The sequence below is a fragment of the Oncorhynchus mykiss genome, chromosome 18, assembly GCF_057628025.1.
Source record: "Oncorhynchus mykiss isolate SJ-2025 chromosome 18, ASM5762802v1, whole genome shotgun sequence".
Lineage (NCBI taxonomy): Eukaryota > Metazoa > Chordata > Actinopteri > Salmoniformes > Salmonidae > Oncorhynchus > Oncorhynchus mykiss.
In genome coordinates this window covers 48409132-48432597 of record NC_143039.1, presented here as the reverse complement: position 1 = coordinate 48432597, position 23466 = coordinate 48409132, and the positions used below count along the sequence as shown (strand labels likewise).

At 39.5% G+C, this 23466-nt stretch overlaps 2 protein-coding genes across 4 annotated transcripts in view; both read right to left on the bottom strand.

Moving 5' to 3' along the window:
• LOC118936567 (class I histocompatibility antigen, F10 alpha chain) overlaps positions 1-15059 on the bottom strand; it is a 62867-nt gene extending 47808 nt beyond the window's left edge. Inside the window, exons 1-9 of one of the 3 annotated variants that reach the window (XM_036952822.2) lie at positions 14533-15059; positions 10270-10542; positions 9857-10150; positions 9474-9758; positions 9172-9294; positions 8995-9018; positions 6848-6883; positions 6594-6671; positions 1587-4166 (exon numbers count right to left, since the gene is read on the bottom strand). In XM_036952822.2, coding sequence (XP_036808717.1) covers positions 4159-4166; positions 6594-6671; positions 6848-6883; positions 8995-9018; positions 9172-9294; positions 9474-9758; positions 9857-10150; positions 10270-10542; positions 14533-14602 — 1191 coding nt within the window. In that variant the 5' untranslated portion in view covers positions 14603-15059 and the 3' untranslated portion in view covers positions 1587-4158. Of the gene's footprint in view, positions 1-1586; positions 4167-6593; positions 6672-6847; positions 6884-8994; positions 9019-9114; positions 9295-9473; positions 9759-9856; positions 10151-10269; positions 10543-14532 lie in introns of those variants that run through there. The other 2 variants (XM_090208664.1, XM_090208665.1) reach the window with 2 other exon arrangements.
• Positions 15060-18224: 3165 nt separating this feature from the next.
• On the bottom strand, positions 18225-19220 carry qrfp (pyroglutamylated RFamide peptide). Its single transcript, XM_036952824.2, has one exon. It carries the CDS (start codon positions 19037-19039, stop codon positions 18524-18526), a length of 516 nt encoding a protein of 171 aa, XP_036808719.1. The 5' UTR covers positions 19040-19220; the 3' UTR covers positions 18225-18523.
• Positions 19221-23466: the final 4246 nt, after the last annotated feature.

Sequence of the window (23466 nt, the reverse complement as noted above, 5' to 3'; positions counted from 1 at the left end):
AGAACACAAAACCCTGCAAACTCTAGCACGTCATCTCTAACTGTCAGCTTTGCTAACAGGTACATTTAAAGAATGTATTAAATACTACATCTAGCTAACATTAGATAGTGAATCCAGAGATTCTTACTTTTGCCTTGATTAGGCAGTCTTGTCCAGATCATCATGGCATTTGCAGTTCTTTATGATAGCCACATTAGCAGCTAATTAGAATGTCATTTGTTGGGGGTAAATGCAGGCAAATATATTGATAAAAATCACCGTGTCTGAGAGATTTAGTTATTTAGTTACGTCACGCCAGGGTAAGTCTACACAAAACAGCCCTTATGTTAAGTGTTAAGAAAATCCCCTGTGGGTAAAATGAATGGTGGAAAAACAATTGGAACCATTTCCATTTGACCGCTAGATTTTATGGGTATTATGACTCATACTGTGGTACTCTATAGGAGGCAATGACACACCTATGTTCAAGTCCAGTCTTCTTTGCGCATTGCAGGTTAATTATCTTGGGAGTTTTAGTAAAATAACTACAGGATGTTGACTTTGAACCACTGCTCCTTGCTCTTGCGTGACTGAGTGCCTTTTTCCCAGTAGTCTGCTGGCAGCTTCTCCCTCATCCAGGCCTGTTTGAGAATCTTCTTTGACACACTGTCATAGTAATCAATCTGTTTGTCATTCATCAGACCCATGACAGTGAATTCATGGATACCAGGCAATTCTACTGGTTTGACAGGGCAGTGTAGATGTAATTCAGCGACCATGTCTCTAATGGTTACAAAATCCAGCAAATGGGTTAGTCACAACTCCTGGGTAGAGATGTAAAATAAGTTAGGTAGAGATGGGAATAAAAAATAAAAGTTATGATAATCGATAATAGTTAGCATAGTAACATCGTAATCATTTTGGTATGAAATCTAGACTAATAAAACAATCCATTATTACTTTGTTTAATTAAATTATGCATTAGACTAATTTGTTGTTCTGAAAGAGACAAAATAATACTAGAACAGAGACTAAGCACTTTTTTGTGCCAGTCATGCTAATCTTATCACCTGACAACTGTGAATTCCAACCAATCAAACTCTTATGTTGCCAATTAAAAATTATTTTCTCAGGTGTGTAATCAATGGAACTTGCCAGTGGCAACATCGCAATATAAGGACCTTCAAAACTAGCCTACCATTAAACAACAAGCTGGAGTTGTCATCAATAATGACCTGAAAATATACAAGTACACAAAATTCTGTCTAATTTAAGTCCGCCCCACGATGCTATGACTGTGCGCTCTTAGCTTTCTCGAACAAGTAAACTCCTGTGTTGATCCTGATCATTAAGTTGAACAGGTGTTGCACAAAATCCAAAGTCTCTTCTGATGAAACTGTACTGCATAAGAAATAGTCAAACCTTGTCTTTGCACACCATTCATCATCAGAACTCTGCAAATTCGCTGTTGTTTACAAGTCCGTTATCATTAGCCACTACTATCCTCCTGTAGATAAATTCATGTGGAACAGGCTGTACTTTTGGAACTTTTAAAAACATTTTGGGCCTGGTAGACCATATTTTGAATGATAGAATGTGCAAAAAAGTGGCTTTTATAATTGTTTTTTTATTCAGAATAACAAATCATGCAGGATGTTTCAAAAGCAGTACAGGTTACATGCATTGTGTGTGTGTGTGTACACATCTGTAGGCATGCATGTATGTAATAAGTCATGTAACAGTGGTTTAGTGAATTGTAACAGATTAATGCCATGAGAAATGAATGAAATATTTTGTGAATGCATTTAGTCCACAGGTAAAGTTCATAATCCTAGAGTCCCTATTCATAAGAAAACGCTGACTATGTTTCTGGCATAAGATAAAAATATATATTTTCGTATTGAGCTTCAAGACTGCATGTTGGAATTATTTGTGTTCTCCATAAATCAATGTTTACAAGGTGACATTAAAATAAAATCCACTGCATATTAATTCAAGAGTGTAGCTTTGTCTTAGCCTGGTAACCCAGTGAACAGTTTTGAAATGGGCCCTAGATTGAAATAGGGTTGGCTTGCCTTCTCTAGTCACACGTAGGCTCAGTCACTGGTATACTTTACAAAGCCATTTTGGGTTTACTACCATTTAATTTGGGCATTTTTATTATTCAGAAATGTGGTGGGAACTCTGTTTGCCGGACTGTTTGCTAACTATTCCAAATGTCCAAACTGAATTTGATAAAAAGGCTTTTATTTATTCTGCACCATAGGCTCCAAAATAGTTTAAACTGGAAGAACTTGTCCCGATTGGTGTTTTTAAATCATTGATGAAGGATTTTGTGGCTGATTCCTTGACCTGTCAATGTTTTTAATTTGCCATTTTATGATATCATTATGGCCACTACCATAAATGTTTTTTACCATTTTACTTTTTCATGTCGTCTGACTGTAATACTGTGTACAATGTGTACAACTTGGTGCTGCCTATCTTGGCCAGGATAAACAATCATAACAAACAATATTGCAAATACCCCAAGGATTATCAATGCTCTATAATATTAAACATCATAAGAATAATAATAAAATGCCTCTAAGAAACATCCATTGCAACAGTAAAATAATGCAATACACGACAGAATACATTCACTACTATCCCCCATAGTACAAAAGTTAACCTATTCTATTCTGTGCAAGATCTAAATATGCCAAACAGTCTGGCACAGTTGTGGGATGCGATAGATCCCAAATGAATACAACCACTAGCATTAAAAACAAACCTGTTTCAAGTAATGAGCCTGAAGCCATAGATGAGAACATTTAAAATGTTGATCAACTATGAGGTTTTTCTTCACAGTATAAGCGCAGCAATGAGCACACGGCAGTAGGCTATAAGCGCAGCAATGAGCACACGGCAGTAGGCTATAAGCGCAGCAATGAGCACACGGCAGTAGGCTATAAGCGCAGCAATGAGCACACGGCAGTAGGCTATAAGCGCAGCAATGAGCACACGGCAGTAGGCTATAAGTGCAAATGTTCCATTAGCAGGAGAACACCATTATCAAAAGTGACCACAAATGTGATTATGCATGAAATGCTGCAAAGCTCCAGTGTAGATTGGAGTATCTGTCCATTGGACCACTTTAAGCCGTACACTCCACAGAGCTGGGCTTTACAGAAGAGTGGCCATAAAAAAGCCATTGTTTAAAGTGTTCGCCAAAAGACATGTGGGAGACTCCGCAAACATGGAAGGTACTCTGGTCAGATGAGACTAAAATTGAGTTTCAGCCATCAAGATAAACGCTATGTCTGGCGCAAACTCAACACCCCGATATGAATAGCTATGCACACTCAAATGTTCAGTTTTTTTGTCTTATTTCTTGCTTGTTTCACAATAAAAAATATTTTATCTTCAAAGTGGTAGGCATGTTGTAAATCAAATGATACAAACCCCCCAAAAATCTATTTTAATTCCATGTTGTAAGGCAACAAAATAGGAATAATGTCAAGGGGGTGAATACTTTCGCAAGCCACTGTATATCACTCAAGAATAGTCTGATGGGTGACAATATCAGCCTATCACTGATAGGCTAATATTGTCACCCATCAGACTATTCTCGATTTAATCTTGTCTTTACATATACTAAATAGTTTGTGTGAGAAATTTGTTTGGATTTAGAATGCACCGTTATCATGAACCTGTATGGAAACAGGGGCAGCTGGAATAAATACATCAGTAGACTATACTCCTGTTTTAAAGAGACGCAATGTGCTTAATACTAGGATAGTTGACAAATAAAATATAGTAGGCCTAGCATATGGAAAGCTGATGGAATCCTATTTTTTATAATGACCATCATGCTGTTTTCTCACACAATTGCATAGCCTATAGAAATATTTGAGCAACATGAGCTCATGGGCTCTCATGAAGTGTTTGATTAGATTTGCATTAATCTCAGAGTGATTAAAGGGACAATAGAGTTTGCCAGTTTGGTAGGCTACTAATGACCATCAGCAGCATCAGAGCTTGGAGAAGTCTAATTAGCGTGACTAAACGGTCATGCGGAATTTGACTGCCGTCATGACTCGTGGCCACACCGAAACAGCTCTAGCCATACTATAAAATTATGAAATGAATTGACTGTCCTTTATGGTCCAGTCAGGAAGTTTGGCCACCAACGGTCATCTAGACACCTGCACATAAATAGACAACATGGAAAAGATGTGCATTATTAGATTGAACACATACATTACAGTGCAATGTTGTACAGTGCCTTGCGAAAGTATTCGGCCCCCTTGAACTTTGCGACCTTTTGCCACATTTCAGGCTTCAAACATAAAGATATAAAACTGTATTTTTTTGTGAAGAATCAACAACAAGTGGGACACAATCATGAAGTGGAACGACATTTATTGGATCTTTCAAACTTTTTTAACAAATCAAACTGAAAAATTGGGCGTGCAAAATTATTCAGCCCCTTTACTTTCAGTGCAGCAAACTCTCTCCAGAAGTTCAGTGAGGATCTCTGAATGATCCAATGTTGACCTAAATGACTAATGATGATAAATACAATCCACCTGTGTGTAATCAAATCTCCGTATAAATGCACCTGCACTGTGATAGTCTCAGAGGTCCGTTAAAAGCGCAGAGAGCATCATGAAGAACAAGGAACACGCCAGGCAGGTCCGAGATACTGTTGTGAAGAAGTTTAAAGCCGGATTTGGATACAAAAAGATTTCCCAAGCTTTAAACATCCCAAGGAGCACTGTGCAAGCGATAATATTGAAATGGAAGGAGTATCAGACCACTGCAAATCTACCAAGACCTGGCCGTCCCTCTAAACTTCCAGCTCATACAAGGAGAAGACTGATCAGAGATGCAGCCAAGAGGCCCATGATCACTCTGGATGAACTGCAGAGATCTACAGCTGAGGTGGGAGACTGTCCATTGGACAACAATCAGTTGTATATTGCACAAATCTGGCCTTTATGGAAGAGTGGCAAGAAGAAAGCCATTTCTTAAAGATATCCATAAAAAGTGTCGTTTAAAGTTTGCCACAAGCCACCTGGGAGACACCAAACATGTGGAAAAGGTGCTCTGGTCAGATGAAACCAAAATTGAACTTTTTGGCAACAATGCAAAACGTTATGTTTGGCGTAAAAGCAACACAGCTCATCACCCTGAACACACTATCCCCACTGTCAAACATGGTGGTGGCAGCATCATGGTTTGGGCCTGCTTTTCTTCAGCAGGGACAGGGAAGATGGTTAAAATTGATGGGAAGATGGATGGAGCCAAATACAGGACCATTCTGGAAGAAAACCTGATGGAGTCTGCAAAAGACCTGAGACTGGGACGGAGACTTGTCTTCCAACAAGACAATGATCCAAAACATAAAGCAAAATCTACAATGGAATGGTTCAAAAATAAACATATCCAGGTGTTAGAATGGCCAAGTCAAAGTCCAGACCTGAATCCAATCGAGAATCTGTGGAAAGAACTGAAAACTGCTGTTCACAAATGCTCTCCATCCAACCTCACTGAGCTCGAGCTGTTTTGCAAGGAGGAATGGGAAAAAATGTCAGTCTCTCAATGTGCAAAACTGATAGAGACATACCCCAAGCGACTTACAGCTGTAATCGCAGCAAAAGGTGGCGCTACAAAGTATTAACTTAAGGGGGCTGAATAATTTTGCACGCCCAATTTTTCAGTTTTTGATTTGTTAAAAAAGTTTGAAATATCCAATAAATGTCGTTCCACTTCATGATTGTGTCCCACTTGTTGTTGATTCTTCACAAAAAAAATACAGTTTTATATCTTTATGTTTGAAGCCTGAAATGTGGCAAAAGGTCGCAAAGTTCAAGGGGGCCGAATACTTTTGCAAGGCACTGTACAATATTACCCATGACAATAATTGACATGACTCAGCTCTAATTACAAATTGATGGTGTCAAATACCAACTATGGTTTTTCCTCACATTTGGGCTTCTGAGTGGTGCAGCAGTTTAAGGCACTGCATCTGAGTGCTAGATGCGTCACTACAGACCCTGGTTTGATTCCAGGCTGTATCACAACAGGCCGTGATTGTGAGTCCCATAAGGGGGCGAACAATTGGCCCAGCACCGTCCTGATTAGGGTTTGGCCGGGCTAGGCCGTCATTATAAATAAGAATTTGTTCTTAACTGACTTGACTAGTTAAATAAAGGTTGAATAAAAATGTTATTAAATTAACCAACCAGTGGGTTGGATCTTTAACTTTGTATTTTGGTGATAAATCAAGTGTTATCCGTGACATTTTGAAAGTGATATTCCTTATGTTCTTAACTGTCTATTTATTGATAAATGCAAACTTTGTAAGATCAAAGGAAATGTATTTATTACATTCAAGTAACCAATTCTAAGTGACAAACCAAAGCAGCATATAATTCACACTCGTTTTATGCCATCTCCATAATTACTCGTTAGGAAATTATTTTGGTAATAAACCAGCGACATTTCAATATAAGAGGAAACCAGAAGAACCCTATAAGACTTGAGTTGGATATCACTGAATTATTCAACCATCCAAATTGCAAGTTGAAGAAGAGGTGGCAGAAGGGTTGATATCAATCTAGACTTACTTCCCTGAGGCAACATTGACTTCTTAACGTCCTCCTCACTGCCTCTTTCCGAGGACCCTGCGTTCTGGCTGCCTTGATCTGAAATAGTGGCAGAGGGAAACAGTCTTTCTAGTCTCAAAAGTAATTAGAAAACAAATACAATCTAATTATTGGATTGATATTAAGTATGGACACATGACTGTAAGTCACTTTGGATAAAAGCTTCTGCTTAATGTATTTTATTATTTATTATGGGTCAACGGATATTAGATTACCAGAGTCTGATGAGGTTCTGCTTTCATCATCCGTGGCTAATAAAAGGGAGAAAACAGTCACTCATTTCATTCCAGATATTACAAAAATATCTGTTTCAGTAAAGTAAAGTTTCAGTACAATAAGATCATGTTGTAATAGGAGTTGAATGAATGACTAAAGTGTTTCAGAATTGTTCAGAATAAATGGGATCTTATTCAAAACCCAAAGGTAAATCTAAACAGTATTGGTTGTTACATTGAACACCTTTTTAAGTTTGATGGCCAGATTGTTGTTCTGATATTAAAGCATCATATTGTCCTTATAACTAATGTCAAAAGTATGTTATATGTAACAATGAACCATTATGTTGATAAATGACATGTACAGTGGATTCGGAAAGTATTCAGACCCCTTCCCCTTTTACCACATTTTGTTAAGTTTCAGCCTTATTATAAAATTGATAAAATGTAAAAAAAAATCTACACACAATATCCCATAATGAAAAAGCGATACATTTTTAGTTAATTTATAAACAAAAAATAACAGAAATACCTTATTTACCCAAGTATTCAGACCCTTTGCTATAAGAATTGAAATAGAGCTCAGGTGCATCGTATTTCCATTAATCATCCTTGAGATGTTTCTACAATTTGATTGGAGTCCACCTGTGGTAAATTCAATTGATTGGACATGATTTGGAAAGGCACACGCCTGTCTATATAAGGTCCCACAGGTGACATGTCCGAGCAAAAACCAAGCCATGAGGTCAAAGGAATTGTCCTGGGGAAGGGTACCAAAAAAAATGTCTGCTGTATAGAAGGTCTCCAAGAACAGTTGCCTCCAAGAGGTGACCAAGAACCTAATGGTCACTCTGACAGAGCTCCAGAGATCCAATGTGGAGATGCGAGAACCTTCCAGAAGGACAACCACACTACCAATCAGGCCTTTATGGTAGTGGCCAGATGGAAGCCACTCCTCAGTAAAAGGACATGACAGCTTGCTTGGAGTTTGCCAAAAGGCACTTAAAGGGCTCTGACCATGAGAAACAAGATACTCTGCTCTGATGAACCAAGATTGAACTCTTTGGCCTGAATGCCAAGTGTCACGTCGGGAGGAAACCTGGCACCATCCCTACGGTGAAGCATGGTGGTGGCAGCATCATCATGCTGTGGGGAGGATTTTCAGCGGCAGGGACTGGGAGACGAGTCAAAATTGAGGGAAAGATGAGCGGAGCAAAGTACAGGACCTCAGACTGGGGCAAAGGTTCACGTTCCAACAGGCCAACGTCCCCAAGCACACAGCCAAGACAACGCAGGAGTGGCTTTGGGACAAGGCTCTGAATGTCCTTGAGTGACCCAGCAGGAGCCTAGACTTGAACCTGATCAAACATCTCTGGAGACATGAAAACAACTATGCATCGACGCACCCCATCCAACCTGACAGTGCTTGAGAGGATCTGCAGAGAAAAACCAAATACCGGTGTGCCAAGCTTGTAGCGTCACACCCAAGAAGACTCGAGGCTGTAATCGCTAAATACTTGTGTAAACGTCTTATTTCAGTTTCACATTTCCATAATTTGCAAAACATGTCTAACCCCGTTTTTGCTTTGTCCTTATGGGGTATTGTGTTGGGTTTAGAGAATATGAAATACAGGTATACTAATTAATGTCACTGATGGAGCGCTAAGATTAAGAGGGTCTACACAAGAAGTTAAGGGTTATAGGAGGAAGGTATATAGTAGGTGCAACTAAGCTTGGAAGGTGTTGAGTGCAGGGAACACAATCGCATGTAGCAGTAGTGATAAACCGTTGAAGGCTCATATCACTTAGCTCCCCGCTTAGCAAGAATAATGCAATATTTAGAAATAAGGAGGAGACTCCACCCAAAGTGGGGTACGAATACTACCACGGGGGAAGCCATGTCTGTGTCTGAATTATAGCTGTATCGACCCTTGGGAAGAATGAATCTTGGCTAAGCTTCTCTAGTGACAGAGTTATTTACTCTGAAAATTAGAACCTAACAGTGTGCAGATTGAAGAGGGGGAAGAAACAATGTAATCCATTTTAGAATAAGGCTGTAACAAAACCAAATGTTGAAAAAGCCAAGGGGTCTGAATACTTTCCCGAATGTGCTGTATACAGACAGAGGGAGAGGCTGCGATACTAACCTCTAGTTCTCAAGCCAGGAATCACTTTGATGTGTAAAGAGAAAAATACATAGAAATGTTATAATGCATATGGATTTAGGCCGTAGTTCCCACCTTTCATAGCAGTACCGTTGATTCATATTTTCTTAACATTTAACAAAAACAAAAACAATTGAATTGATATAAATCAAGACCTACCAATTGTCCCTCTTTTGTGCAGAACAAACAGGACCACCGAAATCAAGATCAGAACTACAATAATGGCGATGACTGCCCCAATGACTACAGCACCGAAACTTCTGCAATCACAACATATTCCATCTGCAAAACAAAAGGCAGAGTATTTATAAAAAGCAACAATATGTAGCCAGAAGCTAACATCAGTTTTGTTTCTGCTTCATTTGCAAAGCTGTTAGTATGCTGTTCAGTTCAAATTAAGATGGTTTAGTGTTATTGACACAGGAAACAATCAACACTAAACCAAATTAGCCATACTTTACCCCATTTTCCCACAATTGGCTTCTTCAATGTTCTATGGTCGACATAACATTCATAAGTTTCCTTATCTGCCTCTGGGATCTGCACACTCATCCTGATCTGGTAGGTGTCATCATCATTGGGTAGGACTCCTGTAGACTGCACTCCATCACGTTCGGTCAATGGAACACCATTCTTCTTAATATGCATTTCTACATCTTTGGGATAGAAACCTGTGGCCATGCAGGTCAGTCGGACATGACCTGCAGTTTTGGCCTTTTTAGCAAATACATAGACCCTTGGAGGGGCTAAAGAGGGAATAAACGGAGAACATTAATATTATTTCTGATCTCATATGTACAAATGGTTGTTTTTGTTTGTTAGGCTATACTATTTAAGTACTCACAGTCAGCCCTACTGAATTCTTTGGCCGCGTATGCCATGAATTTGGAAAGCCAGTCCACACACTCCTTCTCCAGGTAGCCCTTGGTGTACTGGTTGAGGATCTGGACCCCGTCCCACTTCCTCTTAGTCGGCTGAGCTTGAACAACTGGGGCCACCCACTGCATATTGGCATCATCAAAGGCCAGGAAGTCGTCACCATCGTAGCTGTACTGGTCTGTGCCCTTTATGAATTTCAATGTGCCGTCACTCTGTTGGTCAACCTCACAGCCATGTTTCCACTGAAGGATATGGACATCTGAGAGGAAAAACAAATGAAAAAGACGGTCAATGATGACAATATACATGGATAACTAATGACCTACAATTTTAAAAGATTAACGGTGAGCGTAGGACAAATTGCAGGTGATCCCTCACCAGTGTTGTTGTGCCTCATGCGCTTCATCAAGATATCGACATTAACTTTGAACCACTGCTCCTTGCTCTTGCGTGACTGAGTGCCTTTATCCCAGTAGTCTGCTGGCAGTTTCTCCCTCATCCAGTCCTGTTTGGGAATCTTCTTCTTTGCCACACTGTCATAGTAATCAATCTGTTTGTCATTCATCAGACCCATGGCAGTGAACTCATGGATACCAGGCAATTCTAGTGGCTTTGACAGGGCAGTGTAGATGTAATTCAGGGAGTAGATGTCTGTAGGGAAAACATTTAAACATGGAGATCATTTGTCTGAATCTGCCTTCTCTCCATGTTACTCAGACAATGCTGTAAAACATGAAACGGAAATGACTGTATGTCAAATATTTCTCTCTATCATACTGTAGGTCTGTAATGGCCAACAAAACAATGTATTCTATTAGTGTCAGAGGCTCTGCATTAGGTTGTCTAAATGGTAGGTGACATAAAATAACAAAATAAGCCCACACTAGTGCATTAGTGAGAAGTGGGACACATTCTGCAACTTAGAAATCAATCTATTTCCTATTAATATATTAAAGGGATACTTCTGGATTTTGGCAATGAGACCCTTTATCTACTTCCCCAGTCAGATGAACTCATGGAGACCAGCTGTATGTCTGTGTCCAGTATTAAAGAAGTTAAAGGTAGTTTCACAAGCCAATTTCTAACTAGTGTTAGTGCAATGACTAAAAGGCTATGGGTACAGCTAGTTAGCGTTGGCTCGCGAAAGTACCTCTTAACTTCCATCATACTGGACGCAGATACCTAAAAATGGTCTCCACGAGTTCATCTGACTCTGGGGAAGTAGATAAAGGGCTTCATTGATAAAATCCTGAACTATCCCTTTAACACAACACCACCCGAACTCAAGTAGTTTGGACCTCTTGGTGTAATGATTAAGGTGTTGGCTTGACAGCTGCTAGATCCAGGTTTGAGTCCCGGTCGGGGCTATCCTCCGGATTCGCTACCATATCAAGAAAATGTCCTCTTTCCTTTGTTCGTGTATTGTTTTGTTTGTATATCGTATTTTAAATGTGTGACTGTCCTTGTGTATAAGTGTTTGTTTTTTTAAATATTTTTTTATTAACAAATAACAGAGGAATAGTCACATGAAAATAAGCATACATAAACTATTTACATTTCCAGGAATCCTAAACAAACAAATATTCTAATACAAATTTTAATTGCCTTTTTGTTTTTCATTTTAGTTAAAGTAACTGTTAAAGTAAAAGTATTGTTTAAATTCATTTATAAAGTGAAATAAGTTAGGTTTTTGAATTAGACCATTTGCATTTCTGAATATGAAATTGACCTAGTATTATTAGCAGTTTAATTAAATATACTACATCTTTACCTACATCAAAATACCTCAAATAAATCATTATAGCAAAACCATGAACTAGTACAAGTCCTATTTTTTTTGTAACAAAATTCTGTATGGCAAATTCTACTATAAAAACAAATGCTAAATGGTCTCCATTCCACAGAAATCACATTTATAGTCAATATTCAGCTTGAATCTTGCCAAAACATGTTTCACAGGATAGGTTCTATGCAACATTTTAAATGAAACTTCCTTCACCTTGTTACTGATACAATATTTGTTAGCAATTTTCCATGCTTTCCCCCATTGTATTTCACCATAGATGTTTGACCAAAAGAATCTTGAGGGAATTGTAGTATCAAACAATATTCCTAATCTGTTTATAACTACATTTATCTTTGATGTTAATATTGCCAATGAATATATTCATGTAAATCTGTTACTTACATCAACCACAGAGGAATTTAAAAGAGATACAACCTCCTTTGGAATTGCATCAAAAACAATTGCATATTTTAAACTTGTCAAGAAATTCCCTGTATGAGAGTAGATATCCATCCTCATTCAGTAACTGACCAACCAAAATCATTTTATTTTCAAAACTGTTATGAAAAATACTTATTTTTTAAATCGTATATATTTGTTGTTCCATGTAAAGTATCTGTGAGGGGAAAAAAAATGTGTTTATACGCTAACATCCAAGCTACATTTGCCTGCTTTTGGAATTTGGCCAACTGTTCTGGGATTTTATCAACATCTAAATTATATCGAAGCAAAAATTCAAAACCACCAGAGTCAAATAAATACTTAGGGAAGACATTCCAAATACTGTTCTTAACATACTTCAGAATCCAATTTATTTTAAAAGTATTATTTAGAGTATTGAAATCTTAAAAACCACAAGACGTCCTTGTTCTTGGGTATTAGTGAGAATATCTTTTCGTAGATAGTGAGGCTTGTTCCTCCAAATAAAATAAAGAATCTCATCTAAGTCCTCTACAATTTTAGGGGATAATTCAAGTAATGACGAGACATACACCGATCTGGATAACCCTTCAACTTTGGAAAATAAAACACAAACGTATAACAAAATATCTCTAAGCAACCAGAGGTTCAATTTCTTTTCTCAATAATGGGCTTAAAGTTTAATTCACTCCTTTGTTTTTCATCCTTGCATATACCAATTCCAAGATAAGTCACCTTATCTTTAACTGGGATACCATATACTTCCTGTAAAACACAATCCTTGAGTGGAAATATTATTTTGAAACCAGCAACTAAGGAAAAGTCTTCAATACAGGAAACTGCATTATAAACCTCATTCCTGTTTCTTAAAAGTATGGTGGTATCAGCCAGTTGACATAGTATAAATTCATTGCCAAGTGCTGAAACACCTTGAAAATTCCGTGAATTTCCCTTCCATTAACAAAGCCTTGGCTCCCGCAAAGTTTGCACTTTTCCCTTCCTTCCTTGCTCTTTCAATCGGCCACAGACTATTCCGAGCTTCGTCAAATGCTGTCAGATCCTTCTTGAGCCTCAGTTTGTTCTTTTTTTAAATAGTCATTTTTCTTTGCACTTTTCCATGTCATATCCCTCGCTGTCCTGGAGATGAATCTCATGATCACTGGTCGTGGTGGCTGGTTGTTTGTTTTCCCCATCTCTCAGCCTACCCAGGCGGTGCACTGCATCCAGAGAACCTGCAACATTTTGCTCCTCCTCCGGGACTATTGCCCTGCAAATGTCCTTCACTCTTGCGTTGATGTTCTCTTCAGATATTTCTGCTATTCCATAAAGTCGAAGATTCCATCTCCGACCATACCGGTCATTCTCGTTTACCTTTGACTCCATTTCAGTGAGTTTCTTCTCCTGCTTTGCATCCTGAATTTTCAATGTTGCGTTCTACTGCTTCAGAGTTTACTTACTCAGCATTGAAATCAATCGTCTTCAGGTTAACAATACTGATAGTGTTCTTTTTCACCAAATCCATGATGTCATCTGCGCTCTTTTTGATTTTAGATGTGAGGATGCGGACAATGTTGTCCTGTAGCTGGCTCATTGATGGTTAACTTCTCAGCTTCTTTGGAAGTTGCTCCTTGGTTGGGGGTATTATTCACATTCACCCCCCCTTTTTTTTTTACACTGCAAGCATATGAGTGAGTTTCAACAATGCCTCTTTTCAGGCTAACTACACAGCTAAAACTTTGATATCTAGCATGTTTGTTGGAAATCGTCAAATATATTTCAATTGCTTGATTAATTACAAAATTATTCAAAATAGCTACATTGTATGGTTAGATATCATTTTTTGTGAAAAAAATGAAATTGCAACTGCAGTCTAAAACTACAAACTGTGAGAAAACCCTAAAATTGTTCCTCAGCTAGAAATGTCACACCCTCTGATGCCACCATTTTGAGCGCCCCCAAATTAAGTGTATAAGCGTTTGTTAGTTGTCAAGCTGTTTTTTTTGTGGATCCCAGGAAGAGTAGCTGCTGCTAAACAAATAGACGTGTGTAAAATTCCAGTAGTCATTATCAGTATAATTGCAAACACATTAAACTTATTTGCGCATGTTCTTTGATTCAAAAGAACTAGACAATGCTATGCCTTGTTGGTCTAAGCAAAGTATAAAAGCTCATGTAATGTTTCCTTACAAATGTGTGTTATTGCACCGTTCCTGGCCTGTAAGTGCGCAATAGCGTTCCAGTAACTGATACAAAGAAAATGGAGGAACGCGCATAAAGGTCGACTACAAATACAATGCAATAACAACAAGTTGACTATTATGCCAATATACCACAGCAGTATATATGTTAAGCGATTTTAAGTAATATTTTTATTATTTTGCCACGCCTGGCTGTAAACGTTTACTTTCACTTTTGATATCGAGTACACAACTTACCGCTTTGGCTCAAGCAGATACATTCTAGTGAAAAATATAAAACAAAAAACATAAAATTAGATCTATACATCTTGCTAATTAAACTACAGCCGTTTTCAGCTATATCCCTATAGTATGTTGATGGAAAGCTCCTTTAAAAATGTATGTTGCGTTCCTTGCCCTTAGAAGAGTATTTCTAGCCAATAGAGATGGGTCGTTTGCGAACGAGTCGGCTCTTAAAGCTGGCTCTTGTAGATGAACGTTTGGAGCCGACTCGCGTATCAGAACAGCCGAATCTATTTATAAAAAAATTAAGTATGAATAATCAAAAGATTCAAATGAATAGTTACGAATCCCTTTTGGCCCGACAGTCTAGGGGAGATGGTAACGTGACCCGTAACATAACTCATGCAAATTGTATGTGAAAAGTGAGAACGAAATAACCACAGAGGGGGGGGGGGGGGGGGGGGGGGGGGGGGCAGGAAAAGGGGCTGAGCTGGACCCAAGGAAAGAAACAATAAGCATCCAAAACACCCCTAAGCTAGACTGCCTATTTCAACAAAAGCTAACTAACCAAAAATACAGTGGGTGGTCCGCCCAGTTCTAACTAGTGTTTTTAACAAAGTTTACCTACGGGTAGTGTATGCCCATGGGCGACTTTTCTTGGTTCCCCTTTTCCCACCAGCAAACAAACACCATAACCAAAAACAATACTCACAGGTGAGGACAAAGTGATATGGAGGTATGACAGGGTTTTGACAGGGTTTTTAAAACAACAGCTGGAAAATGAGTCAGAAACATAGTAGCATTTGGATGCATTTTAATAACGTCGACAATGTTAAAGCACAGTGTAATATTTGCCAACACAAAATCTCATATTAAGCCGGTTCTACGCACAACCTACACCGGCATATGCGAACTGTGCACCCAACTGTGAAGCTAGCTGTAGTGGAGCTTCGAGAAACTAGCGGGCCTGCAGCGGGCCTGCTAGTGATAGTGGTGGAGCCAGCACCTCCACACCTGGAGAAGAATCCACTCACTCAAATAGGCCTACTCCGCGACCCACAGCAAAGGCAGTCTTCTATGGACCAGTTTATGCCAAAGTCTATGTTTGTAGTAAAACAAGGCCAAATTGATATTGCATTGGCTAAAATGATTGCCACCGATTTTCAGCCATTTTCGATCATGGAGGACAGAGGTTTTTAGAAATTAAAGCAATAGTCTTAATCTAGTGTACACAATTCCAAGCAGGAAAACCCTTTCAAAATCACTTATTCCACAACTGTATGAGAGCACACAGGCTTCAGTGCGGGAAGAGTCCAACAAGCTACTGCAGTTTGCCTTACCACTGACTGCTGGACATCAAGGGAAACCACTTCTTACATGTTGCATGTCACTTCATTGAAGATTTGTCGATGTCTAGCTGTCTTCTGGACTGCTTTGAGTTCAACGACAGACACACCTCAGAGAACTCTGCAGAGGAACTGTTGAGAGTGGCCAGAGAATGGCAAGTAGATGGAAAAGTGGTCTGTTGTGTTAGCGACAATGCAGCTAACCTAACCAAATTTTAAAATGGACCCATCATCCATGTCTTGCCCACACAATCAACCTGATTGTAATAGATGCTCTGAAGGTGATGAAGCCCACTGTGGACAAAGTGAAAGCAGCTGTGGATTTCTTCCGGTGCTGAAAACTAAAGTCTACACAACGCCAGATGGGGACGCCTGAGCTGAGGCCTAAACAAGACTGCATGCACTACAAGGTGGAATTCAACATTTTATATGTTGATGCGGTTTCTTGAGTCAAAGGATGCCGTCATCTCTACCCTGGCCATTGTCAATGCACCTGTTGATGCTCTGACCCAAAAGGAATGGGAGGTGGTGGAGGAGTTGTGCAGAGTCCTGGAACCCTTTGAGCAGGTCACTGTGGAGGTCAGTGGAGAGAGGTACAGTAAGCAGTTATTACTACATCATTAATTAATCAAGTATTATATATGTATATGAGCAGTAGATGAGAATGTAGTATCAGTAGACAAAACATGAACCTGAACTAATACGTTACTGTTCTCTCTTTTCAGCTATGTGACAGCCTCAAAAATGATACTCCTGTGTAAGGGTCTGCAGTGAATTACTGCCAGCCACCAGAGAGAAACAAATGTAACCACAGGAAAAGTGACAAGAGTTGATGGACACTCTATGTTCATCAATGGACAGAAAGTTCCACAGAATGGAATATAATCACGTGTTATCAGAAACCGCTGCACATGACCCCAGGTTTAAGAAGTTAGCCTTCAGTGATGCCAGAGCAATTGAAGAGGCTCTTCAAATAATAACCTCAGCAGCAGGGAGGGACAGCCCCAGCAGTCAGCTGGCTCAGGCACCAGGGCAACAGGAAGAAGAGGGATCAGATGGAGTAGAAGCACCAGCAGTAGTGCCACAGACGTCTACTGTTTGGATGCTGTTTTGCGAGAGCAACTGGGGATGCAGCACGAAGGAATCTCAGCAGATGCCATAATCGAGGTCCGATCCTATTTAGAGGAGCCCCTCCTCCAAAGATCTGAAGATCATCTGAGCTGGTGGAAGAACAAGGCCTCTGTCTACCCACGGCTTACTAAAGTCATGACAGGGAGACTCTGCATAGTGGCCACATCCGTTCCCTCTGAGAGGTTCTTCTCAAACACGGGACAAATAATTACTGACAGAAGAAACAGCATCAGCCTATGGAAAGTGAGGCCGCTTGCATTTCTGAATACAAATCTCTCATAAAAGCTAAATCTGGTCAGCATTGCTGTGTGCTGCTGGTTATTACATGGCAATAAAGAAGTGAGAGAAAAGAGGGACCAGTTTAATGTTTTAAGTGGGATGCTGCAGTTTTACACATTATTTATTTTTCTTTTATATGGTGCAATATTCTATTATTCTGTTCAGATTGTATTAGTTTAGAATGGTTAGATGTATATACATTAACAAGTTATACTTTAAATGCAAATGTTAAATAACATTATTTTTAATAACAAACCAATGCATTTTTAAATGCATTTTGGTGAAGGTAGAGTAAGATTTCATTTAATAGTTTAATTAGAATTGTTTTAACACCAATCATAGTCAAACTATCGCAAACTGTTTGACTTGAAAAAATACAAAACATATATTTTTTAAAGAGCCGTTTGGTGAGCTGAGCCGAACGAGCCGACTCACTGAAAAGAGCCAGAATGCCCATCACTACTAGCCAATGATTTTCTAGGGCTGAAATTAACCTAGCTGTTGTCAGGTAAAATAGAGCGTAGGAGGTTTCCGCGGATGTATGCTGTTGCGTCATACTGAAGAAAAATAGACTTTGAAAATATAATAACATATTTTTACTTGAAATCAAATATTTAATCAAATCCATAGAATAAGTAAAGGACAAAAAATAAATAAATGTATTCTACCAACTCACATGTTTATTTGACGTACTTAAACTTTTGAAACTGTTGTCACTGACATTTCATGTGTAGTAATTTTTATTTGTTTATTTGCTTTAATGTTATTTTATGTTTCTTAATTTAAGAGAAACTATACTTGTAATGATGTAATATGCCCATTTGTTATTGTATTTCAATTTGACATTTAAATGTAAAAAAATATAAAGGCTATCAAAATACCATGATTTTTCACCTTAGGTTGGAATTGGTAGGAATGGATAACTTAAATCATGGACAACAATAACAAACATTCACATACCCTCAATCATTTTATTATGTAACAATTATGATACATTGACAGACATTTTCTGACCACTTGGTAAACTTTCTGTTTATCAGTTTGTCAGTCTCTTTCTCTGATGATACATATCTCATCATAATGTATTGATTGATTGCTCTGACATAAGTGTCAATCAGTACATCTCTACTGTCAACTCATCCCTCCCTTCATCATCTTCATCCTCCAGCCCTCTACCTTACCCTTTTCCAAGTTCCCCACACTCCAGAAGTCCGAGCGCCTCCTCTTTTTCCCGACCCCTCCCTCCTTTTTTACTTCCTTCCGAAGCGGAACCCGAAGCCTCCCTTCTCTCTGTTGAAAGCCTGAAGCCCACCGGCGATGGATGTGAGAGCTTCGTTCCTCTTTCCTCCCCCCTCTCCTCCCTCTTCTCCCCCCTCTTGGTAGTGCAGAGTGTCCATAGGGTGACCGGGGAAGGGACCCAGCGGCCTCCTCTCCAGATCCCCCCTCTGGCCCCTCATCAAGCCCTTCTGTCCCCAGCCGTTCTCTTCCACCAGCTCGCTGAGCAGGCCCAGGCGTGGGTCCTCTGGTCCCAGCTCCAGCAGCTGCCCCCAAGAGCGGAGACCCGCTGCAGCTACAGCCCCTGGGACATCGAGGGAGGCCTGGAGCTGGAGTAAGTCAGCCTCCCACTCAGGGTTCTCCAATGTGGGCAGGATGGCAAGGGGGAAGTAGGGGTGCCCGTGTGCCCCCGGGATGGGAACCAGCAGAGCCAGTGAGAAAAGAGTGAGCATCGGTTGAGAGGCACAGAGAAGGAACGAAGATAATCTCATCTATAGGTTGTTGGAAAGATAAAGTAGTTAAGAAATAAATCACAAAATATAAAAAGAGTCAATGCATCATAAATTGCAAACCTATCCAGATATTTGCAAGCCCTGATTTTTAGGGCCCTATTAAAGAATAATACAAAATTAACTGTGTGGGGCCAGAAACCTCAACTTCATAACACAGCATTCCTCCTTCTAACATGAACATTTAATTTTACCCTGAAATAGCACTAAGTGGGTTAGATAACATAGGACAGAAGCACAGATTTCTACAGATATTTAGTTAGAACTGTTTACTATGTAAGCACTGAATCATATGTACCTGCTGTACATATTAGTACACAGAAATAAACTGAATATCAACGTCCACATCGAATACCAACCACATAAGCATTGATATATCCATTGGCTTACCTTGTAGAGTTTTCAATGTTTCTGCCTTGACATTCCCCTGACCCTTTAAATACCCCATAAATGAAAAGAGTTATCAGCTGACAGCATCGTGTCCTCTGTCCCTGATTGGTTAATCGGGCCCTTGACGCACAAGTGTAATGCAACTTTGACATCTACATTCTTCTGGCTTGGAAACAAGTCTTACTTAACTGATGGACTCTAAAGTGCCCAATTATTGTGAAGTGAATCATTAGGATTGGAGAAACCGCGTTAAGGTCTCAGTCATTAAGGTCATCTCACGGGGAGGACACAGACACACCTGAAAGAATTCCATTGTCCGGTTCCTGACATAATCCCAATCATTACAGACATAGTTCATAAATACTCTGGATCAGTCACTTTTCCCAATTGAACTATTCAAGTAAAAACGTCATTCAACCAGACTTCTATAATGATCATACAAAACAGACTATGTGTGACATTCCAACACGAAAGATAACTTATCTTTTGCTTCCTGTTTGTCATGTAAAAATCCTCATTTTTATATGGGTAGTTGGATGTTTTTGTTTGTTTTCTTATCTGTATATTGGTACCCAAGTTTATGTCATTGTCTGGTGTTGTTGGGTGTCTACAAAATATCCTATTTTGGGCAGTGGGTAATTGGTATTATGCACGCGTAAGTGGTTTATTGAGGTCACACCTACACTATAAATGTTATTAATTACTTAACATAGCGGTTATCCTCATAGAGAACAGTCCTGTGTGCTTAGTAAATTCTCCTTTAAAAACATTTCTCCGGTACTTTTGTATACTTTTAGCCAGTAGTTCTGAAAGTAGTAATTACAAGACAAAAGTGGGCCCTGAAAATTGCTTCCCATGTCCTGTGTGTGCAGATATGCTCTCCCTCTCTCGTTCTGCTGTGTGTGCATCTCACTTGCTGTTACTCAAATGGCAAGGGGATGAAGCTCATTGGCTGAAACTCAAATTGCTAGGGGCTGGCCCATGTGGGGGAAAATGTTGCTCCGCAGCTTCCAGGAAAACAGTCGCTTTCAAACAAGGAATTTTGTGGCCAGTTTGAGGTGAAACAGCGTACCACTCTCCATCCCACTGCTGGCTTGCTTTTGAAGCTAAGCAGGGTTGGTCCCTTGATGGGAGACCAGATGCTGCTGGAAGTGGTGTTGGAGGGCCAGTAGGAGGCACCCTCTACTCAAAAGAAAATGCCCCAGGGCAGTGATTGGGGACATTGCCCTGTAGGGTGCTCTCTTTAGGATGGGGGGTTAAACGGGTGATCCCATGGCACTTATTGTAAGAGTAGGGGTGTTAACCTCAGTGTCCTGGCTAAATTCCTTTAACTGTTCCCCAGGTCGTTGCTGTAAATGAGAACGTGTTCTCAGTCAACTTACCTGGTAAAATAAAAAATAAATACAAATTCTGCTCGACGATCACGCATGAACTACACATTGAAACATCCAGCCCAAAGGAGGAGGTTTAAAAAAAATAAAAATTGCCAAAGTTCCCAGAGCATGTCTAAGAGGATTGCAGTATGATCTGAACTAAACCTGGGGCCGGATTCACTAAACATTACTTACGAAAACCTTAAGAAGCTGCTTAAGAAAAAAAAGAAGTTCATAAGATAGTTCATAAATGGAATTAATCAAAATGTATTTAGGAATTCGTTGTTTTCTTAGGAACTTCGTAAATATCTTCTTATGTGGCATTGACATTTAGTGACATGCTTGAAACCAATAAATTAGCCTATGTGACAGGGATGATAAGATTTGGCCCACTATAATAAAGTGTTGATATTTCAATTTTATTAAATTGATTTTTTTGCTTTATGTCTTGAGAATAAAAATGTTTAGTTGGCTCGCTAACCCTTTACACACAAACAAAAAACTTTATTTTCACACATTATAGCCATCAGACTAACATTAGCTACTCTACATCAACCCACAAAAATGGATAAACAAGGAAAGCTCAATAAAAACTCCAGTAAACAAGAGCTTGAAGTGATGGTGGAGGAAATAGCAGCCAGGAAAAAGCCATGGAAGACCCATTTGTGACGAAGCTTCAACTTTGATGTCTGGAGATGTTTCTTCAATATATCCACATAATTTCCCTTCCTCGTGATGCCATCTATTTTGTGAAGTGCACCAGTCCCTCCTGCAGCAAAGAACCTCCACATCATGATGCTGCCACCCTCGTGCTTCACGGTTGGGATGGTGTTCTTCGGCTTGCAAGCTTCCCCCTTTTCCTCCGAACATAACGATAGTCATTATGGCCAAACAGTATTATTTTTGTTCCATCAGACCAGAGGACATTTCTCCAAAAAGTACGATCTTTGTCCCCATGTGCAGTTGCAAACCGTGGTCTGGCTTTTTTATGGCGGGTTTGGAGCAGTGGCTTCTTCCTTGCTGAGCGCTTTCAGGTTATGTCGATATAGGACTCGTTTTACTCTGGATATATATACTTTTGTACCTGTTTCCTCCAGCATCTTCACAAGGTCCTTTGCTGTTGTTCTGGGATTGATTTGCACTTTTTGCATCAGTACGTTCATCTCTAGGAGACAGAACGCTTCTCCTTCCTGAGCGGTATGACGGCTACATGGTACCATGGTGTTTATACTTGCGTACTATTGTTTGTACAGATGACCGTGGTACCTTCAGGCGTTTGGAAATTGGTCCCACAGATGAACCAGACTTGTGGGGGGCTACAATTTTTTTTCCCGAGGTCTTGGTAGATTTCATTTGATTTTCCCATGATGTCAAGCAGAGGCGCTGAGTTTGAAGGTAGGCCTTGAAATACATCCACAGGTACACCTCCAATTGACTCAAATTATGTCAATTAGCCTTTCAGAAGCTTCTAAAGCCATTACCTAATTTTCTGGAATTTTTCAAGCTGTTTAAAGGCACAGTCAACTTAGTGTATGTAAACTTCTGACCCACTGGAATTGTGATCCAGTGAATTATCAGTGAAATAATCTGTCTAAACAATTTTGGGAAAAATTACTTGTCATGCACAAAGTAGATGTCCTAACCGACTTGCCAAAACTATACTTTGTTATCAAGAAATGTGTGGAGTGGTTCAAAAACGAGTTTTAATGACTCCAATCTAAGTGTATGTAAACTTCCGACTTCAACTGTATACATCCATTACTTAATATAGACCATTTATTAAAGTACAAAGACTGTCATATTTGGGGTGGGGTTGGGTTATTTAATCTTGCACACACACATTTCCTGGCACTTACTGTGTACAATATAATCACAAACACCCATACATCTTGTTATTGATTACTGCTTTGTTGGGTTTAGAGCTTGCAAGAAAGGCATTTCACTGTACTTGTGCACATGACATTAAAACTTGAAATTCTAAACTACGTGCACATACTGATATCATAACAACCATGGCAAACTGTGGAACAAAACAAGGAGTCACGAGGAATAATCATAAAATGCTTACATTTACCATAGCATTATTATATATTTAACAAAAATAAACTCAATATGCAACAATTTAAGCAATTTTACAGAGTTACAGTTCAGGAAATCAGTCAATTTAAATAAATTGGGCCCTAATCTATGGATTTCCCCACTGGCCAGGCCCAGCCAATCAGAATGAGTTTTTCCCCCACAAAGGGGCTTTATAACAGATACATGTTGCGTTTATATTTTTTGTTCAGTGTAACTAAAAAGTCCATCAGTTTACAGGTCACAGAGTTTTACCATCAACATGCCTAACATTAATATGGTTGATGTACCCTGACATAATTCCCTTCTCTACCTAATCCAGACTCTCCAAACTCATATGTCATCAAAGGGGAGAGCCTTGGGCACCCTGGGAATTGTAGTCCTGGAAGATGGAGTCCTTAAAGCCTGTTGATTGGTTGGTGGTGCTTTGGGGGGCAGGTTACTGAGAGGGGCAGTGAGCAGAGCTCCAGTTGGTCGATGGTGCTGGTCTGAAAGGACTATCAAAATGTAAACATATTTGGTCAAGAATCAATCCAATTCCCAAATTTGTTTATTTACAAAAAAATTCAG

What these genes read in the sequence shown, in the direction of transcription:
- qrfp (XM_036952824.2), bottom strand. Translation starts at nt 19,039, where the DNA reads ATGAGATTATCTTCGTTCCTTCTCTGTGCCTCTCAACCGATGCTCACT.